Genomic DNA, 6866 nt, shown 5'->3' with positions numbered 1-6866 from the left:
TCAGTTAAGTACACAGAATCCAGAAGAAACCAAGCTGGAAGGGGTAAAATTCACAATATTCAGAAGATTTGGGCGTTAAGGATTCACTGAAGCTTGTGATTTTAAATAGCTTTGATTTTGTTACCCTTACTTGTAGAGAACACAATACAGTCTGAAACCTTTAGACTATAATTCTTTGAACAGGATGCAGGTACCATATGAAGCTTGAACTTAAAATTTGGATAAAGAAAAAAAAGCATAATAAACTTCAATTCCATTTTATGTGCACAAGAGTTAAACTGCCCCACATTAAGGAGAAATTGCTTCTAAAATTTATAAAATCTATAAATAATCAGAAGCTAAATCACTATATTCAAACTGACCAACCTTAAAGAGAAATTGATTCTAAAATTTATAAAATCTATAAATAATCAGAAGTTAGATCACTATATTGAAGGAGATTCTTTGGCAAGTAAATACCTTTCAGTTTAAACATATGCTTGTATCCAGTTTAGATATAACATAAAACTCATTATTTAAAGTGGTTCTTCTTTGGCAAATACAAATATTTGTAATGAATACACACCTGCTATAAGTAGTTTATCAGTGAAAACATTCTGATTCACATAGGTGTGATGGCCTCTGTCTCATTTTCATTGTTGTAAATACATCTCTCACTGGACAACTTAGTTTAAATATTCTATCTTTTTACATGAGTGTATTGGGAAATCACCTCTAGTAAACAAGAGCAACAAAACCATTTCTGTGACAGTATAAATTATTCAGTTTTTTAAAAAAAAAATTTTGAGTTGGAGTCTCACTTTGTCACCCTCAGTAGAGTGCTATAGTTTCACAGCTCACAGCAAGCTCAAACTCCTGTGGCTTAACTCATTCTCTTGCCTCAGCCTCCCAAGTAGCTGGGACACAGGGCTGTTTTTAAAGATGAGGTCTCCCTCTGGTTCACACTGGTATCAAACACCTGAGCTCAGGCAATGCACCTGCCTTTGCCTCCCAGAGTGCTAGGATCACAGACATGAGCCAGCACTCCAGGCCTACTGGTGGCTTTTAAACACAGCAGCAAGACCCAGCCTTGCCAATCCCCATGGCGTTGGTGGGGCTTTGCTGACACAGGAAAGAGCAGGTCCTGCCCGACTGCCCCAGCTCAGACCTGGTGTGCGCTGATGACTGACAGGTATGGCTTTACCCCTTTAGTGCAAGATCACTCTGGTTGGAATGCTGACTAGCACCTTGTGTGTACTAACAGGACACTGCAGATGGATAGCTGGGCCTTCACCTCGTCTTACCGCCCTAGGGGCTTCAAGTGGGCAACATGGGAAGAGACTGGGGCAGACTAACAGGAGCTCACAGGCCTTCGCTGTGCAGTAGGAATCCCTTAGGAACTCCCAGCTGCAGCCCTTCAAATTCCAGCCTGAGAGAGCCCACATCACTGCAGTCTGAGAACCTCCAAATCATCTTGGCCTCAAGGGCCCCCAAATCCTACCACCTTGAGAGACTTCTTATAGGCAAACCTGGAAGGCCAGTACATGTGAATCCCCTCAGCATGAGACCCAACCCCCAAAAGCACCAGAACCCTTCTAAGAGACAGGATCATTTTCCCTCACTGGAACAGAACCCTGCTAATCAGCCTGACCTGAGGCAGTCAAGGGGCCTGAAGGTCTTCTTGGAACTTTTCTGGCCCTCACGCCTCAGGACTTCCCTCAAACACCCTTAGGGACAACCCTCCAGACCCCTTTGCCACCTTTCCTCAGATCAGCCAACTGAAGAAACCACATTCAGCTCACTTTACGTGATCTGCCAGACTGCTAGAGACCACCCCATCCCATCCATATACCCCAAGGCCTCTTTGGTAGGCATGGTGCCCAAATCTTCCTGTTCTGGACAGCCCTGGCCAGGAGAGACAACAGAGTCTGGCTCTTGGAAATGGTCTGGGCTGGCACCCTCTCTTAGTACCTTCTCCTTCCACAACCTTGGCCTAGGAGCTGAGAGACTCAAAGGCCCTTCCCAAATTCAGAGTTGAAGCAGACCCTATTAGGAAGTTGAGCACCATGAGCCCAAATAGGTCTCAAGAGGAGAGTCCAGGGGTAGAAAAGGGAGAAGAGTATGAAAGCCCACAATAAGAAGAAGGGGGTGGTGAAATCTGGCTTCAAGCAGTGTCGGTAGGAAAGGTGAGGAGGGGACAAAATATTAAGGATCTGATCTCTGAAAGTCTGCAAAATTCCTGGCCTGCACCCCTGGGCAACCCTGTCTGCACGTGTATAGAATGGGGGTAGTTGGTCCTATCTAAGATGTGGGAGGGGAAAGGACACAAGTATCAACAACTGCTCTCTGTCATAGGAGAACTTGGAAAATGTTTAGTGTTTGCTCTGTGAAACAGGACATAATCTGGGGCGAGAGGGAGTCTTTACCCTTGTTTTGTAGGGACAAGAGGCTGCACCTTACACTCAAGGTAAAGGAAAAGGCCCAGCTTGATGTGTACTAGGAAAGCACTGATGGCATTTTTTACTTTCTCTAGGGGAAAAATGCTTTCAAGGACATTTCAAAATATTTCTCCAAGGAAGAATGGGCCGAGAAGGGAACCCAGGAGAAAATCCACCATAGGAATGTGGAAAGGAACTATGATGTGCCGACTGACAGAGGTAACAGAAAGTGCTAGGGGCAGACCAACCCAGGAAACACAAACCACATTTTCAGTCCTGATATGTTATTTTGGCCTTCTCTTAGGTGGCAGCATCTGCCCACAGTTCCCTTCTATATGGACACAAATCTGGAGGGAAATTTTGTTCCTCTGTGTTAATACAACACTGAGCGTTAATATTGGCCATGCAGAGGTCACACCTTGACCTTGGCTGAGACTCTCCTAGCTCAGCAGGCAGAGCCCCACTGCCTTTGTGCTACTTTCCTTTGCTACTGCCCTTTGTTCCTCCTCCCAGGTTTTTCTATTCAGGACAAAGATTTTGTTTCTTGTCAGGTCTCAGAGCCCCTCGACTGGCTTTCATGGGTCACCGAAGACAGGCCATCAAATACCAGGTGGATCATGCTGAGGATTCAGATGAAGAATGGACACCTAGGCAACAAGGTGAGAGGCCAAAGGATTTAAAGGTAAACTCCTGAGACCAGCCTCAATTTAGGTCTCAGCTGCATCTTGTTAACAAAGGAAACAGAGTCTTCCCTCAAAACCAGAAATGTTCACCAAGCAAGCAAGCTGCCAAAAAATACATACACTAAGAGGCTATTCTTATAAAGTTTTCAAATGTGTAAAGCAATGACATATATTATTTATGGATACGATAATAAGTCATAAATGTATAAAATCTGAATATGAATAGGGCTACCAAAATCTGAATAGTTGTTATCACAACAGAACAAGGAAGTGCTGGCAGTTGACTCCCCCATGGCTTCATTGGGTTTTTGTTTATTGTTAATTATTGTTGTTTATTATTATCATTATTAAATTATAGCTGTGTCCATTAATGCATTTATAGGGTACAATGTGCTGGTTGTATATACAATTTGAAATACTTACAACAAAATGGTTAACATAGCCTTCATGGCATTTTTTAAATTATTGTGTTAAGAGATTTATACTCTACACTTAGCTGGTTGGACCACACTTATGGTGCATTTTACAAGCGTTTATTATTATTATTATTATTTTGAATTGAGAAATATTCTTTGATGTGGAGTCTCACTTTGTTGCCCTGGGTAGGGTGCCATGTCCTCATCACAGCTCATAGCATCCCCCAATTTTTGGGTTGAAGGAATCCTCCTGTGTCAGCCACCTGAGTCCTGAGTAGCTGGGACTATAGGCACCTGCCACAGCACCCACCTAATTTTCCTATTTTGGATAGAGATGGGAGTCTCACTTTTCCTCAAACTGGTCTCCAACTCCTCAGCTCAAGCATTCCACCTACCTAAGCCTTCCAGGAGTGCTGGGATTTCAGGCATGAGCCACCACACCCATCCTGGAATTTTCAATTTAGAAATTAAAAACAAAATTTGAAGCAGTTGTGCAGAATGTTGAGATTGGACTGAATGAATATGAATGTATAGGCTTTCCAGTATAATTATCCGTGTTTTTCTATATTTTCAAAATTTGGGCCAGGTGCATTAGCTCACCCCAATAATCTCAGTACTTTGGGAGGCCAAGCCAGAAGGATGGCCTGAGGCTAGGAGTTGAAGACCAACCTAAGCTGTTGTAAGACCTTGTCTCTGGGAAAAATAAGAAAAATTTCCAAAATGTGGTGGGGTACTCCTATAGTACCAACTAATGTGGATGCTGACACAGGAGGATTGTGATTGTGGGAGCCCAGGATACAGCAAACTGCAATCCAGCAAATTGTAATCCAGCCACTGCACTCCAGCCTGGGCAACAGATCATGATCCTGTCTCTACAAAGAAAAAAAAAATTAAACAAGTAAATGAATGCAGTCATTCTTTTTTAAAAACAAAAATCTTTTCTGGTAAACATTGTTAGTTAATCAGAAGGGAATTAATGAAATCTTAATTAAGTTGTAAATCCACCAAAATCTTTCTAACACTAATCTCATAATCAGGAAATTAAATGTCTTAGAAGAGGAAACATTCAATCTGGCTCTATGGCTCATGCTGTAATCTTAGCACTCGAGGAGGCTGCGATGAGAGGATTGCTTGTGCTCAGGAATTCAGTACAAGACTGACCATAAACTACACCCCATCTCTACTAAAATTTTGACAAAACATAACTGGCCATCATGACATGCTACTCAGAAGGCTGATGTAGAAGGATCCCTTGAGCTCATGGTTTGAAATTGCAGTGAGCTATATTGACGCCATAGCCCTCTGCCTGGGGCTCTGTCTGAAAAAAAAAGAAAGAAAGACAAAAGAAAAGAAAAAAAGGGAAAGAAGAAGAAGGAGAAGAAGAACAGAAAATAACTAATATATTAAGTAAAGATGAATAATTGATTTATGTGTATTTATTCATACTACATGATCCTCTTACCCCCAAATGAATCTGATTCTTTCTCTTGATTCTGGGAGAGGGTTTGAGAGACCTATTCGGTTTCCCTGATCTTTCCCACATGTCACTGACCAGAGGCAGCATCAGGTGAATAAAGTAATCCCCAGGTATTATAAAATCAAGGTGAGGTGCTCATTTCCTCTTATACTGCTTTGAGAGGAGAGTTTCTGAGACAGTCAGCCAGGTGTGGAGGCTCAGGCCTGGAATCCTAGAACTCTGGGAGGCCAACAATGGAGCATGATGTGAGCTCAGAAGATCAGAAATGTGAGAGCAGCCTGAGCAAAAGTGAGACCTGGTCTCTACTAAAAAGAGGAAAAATTAGTTGGGCACTGTGGCAGACACCTGTAGTCCCAGCTACTCAGGAGGTTGAGGCAGGAGGATCGCCTGAATCCAGGAATTTGAGGCTGTTGTGAGCTAAGCTGGTGCCACTGCACTCCAGCCTGAGGAAGGGAGTAAGAGTCTGTCTTCCTCTCACCAGAAAAAAAAAAAAAGTACAACTATGCAGTATTTGTCTTTTTATGAGTGGCTTCTGTCACTTAGCATAATGTCCTCAGGGTTCTCCCATGCAGTAGCTTGTGACAGGATTTCCTTTTCTATTAAGACTGAATAACAATCCATTTTATATATACCACATTTTCTTTATCCATTTATCTGTTGAAGGATATTTAGGTTGTTTCATCTCTTAGCTATTGAGAATAATGCTGCAATGGCCTTGGGTGTGCAAGTATGTCTTTGCAATCCTATTTTCAATTCTTTTGGAGATACCATGTACCTGGAAGTAGGATTTCTGATAGCTGTTTTTAGTTTCTTAAGGAACCTCTATCTTATTTTTCATAGTGGCTTTACCATTTTATATTCCCACTGAAGTGGTTTGAATGTTCTCCCCAAAGTTTATGCAGTAGAAACTTTATTGCCCTTGTAACACTATAGGAGGCAGAGTCTTTAAGAGGTTATTAGGTTTAAGGGTTCCACCCTCATGAATGGATTAATTATTTTAGAAGTGAGTTCATGATGAAACACATGAGTTTGTCCCTTCCCTCTCTAGCTCCATCTCACATGTTCATTTACCCTTCTCCCACATTATGATGTAGCATGAGACCCTCACCAGAGAGGGTAGTGCCATGCTGTTGGATTTCCCAGCATCCAGGATCATGAGCTAAATAAACTTCTTTTCTTTATAAATTACCTGGAACACAGTATTCTGACATAGTAATGAAAGACAGACTAAGACGTCCACTAACAATGACTAAGCTTTAATTTCTCCACATCTTTACCAACACTTTTTGTTTCCTGGTTTCTTGATAGAGGCCATCCTAATCAGTGTTAGATGATATCTCATTGTGGTTTTAATTTTTATTTCCCTGTGATTACTGATGTTGTGCATCTTTTCATATGCTTCTCAACCATTGATACGTTTTCTTTGGAGAAATGTCTATTCAAGTCTTTCACCCATTGTACTAGTTAGTCAGTCTGCCATAATAAATAGCATATATTTGGTTGCTTAAGTGATAGAAGTTTATTTCCTGACAGTTGTGGAGGCTCGAAGTACAAAAATCGGTGTGCTATTATGGTTGTGCTCTGATGAGGGTTCTCTTCCTGACCTGTAGGCAGCCTCCATCTCACTGTATACTACATGAACTCTTCTTTGTATGTTCACGGCAGGAGGAAAGTAAGCTCTGTCTTCTCCTTCTTATACAAGCTCTAATCCCATCATCTTCCTGTATCCCTAATTACCTACTGAAAGCTCCATCTTTAAATACACCCACATTGAAGATTAGGGCTTTAACATGTGTGTGGGGGAAACAAAATTCAGGCTCTACCTTCCATTTTTTGTGCTAATTGTTCTTTTAGTTATTATTGTTGTTTAGAG

General features: G+C 41.7%; 1 protein-coding gene across 1 annotated transcript in view; it reads left to right on the top strand.

The window, feature by feature from the left end:
* Positions 1-2512: 2512 nt before the first annotated feature.
* The window catches only part of LOC100965706 (probable histone-lysine N-methyltransferase PRDM7), a gene marked incomplete at its 5' end in the record, with an annotated part of 13840 nt that continues 9486 nt past the window's right edge, over positions 2513-6866 (top strand). Inside the window, 2 exon segments of the mRNA XM_012813959.1 lie at positions 2513-2636; positions 2969-3099. Coding sequence (XP_012669413.1) covers positions 2513-2636; positions 2969-3099 — 255 coding nt within the window.

Source organism: Otolemur garnettii, unplaced genomic scaffold, assembly GCF_000181295.1.
Source record: "Otolemur garnettii isolate 467f Iridium unplaced genomic scaffold, OtoGar3 scaffold00386, whole genome shotgun sequence".
Taxonomy (NCBI): Eukaryota; Metazoa; Chordata; class Mammalia; order Primates; family Galagidae; genus Otolemur; species Otolemur garnettii.
This window is presented reverse-complemented; position numbering and strand designations above follow the sequence as displayed.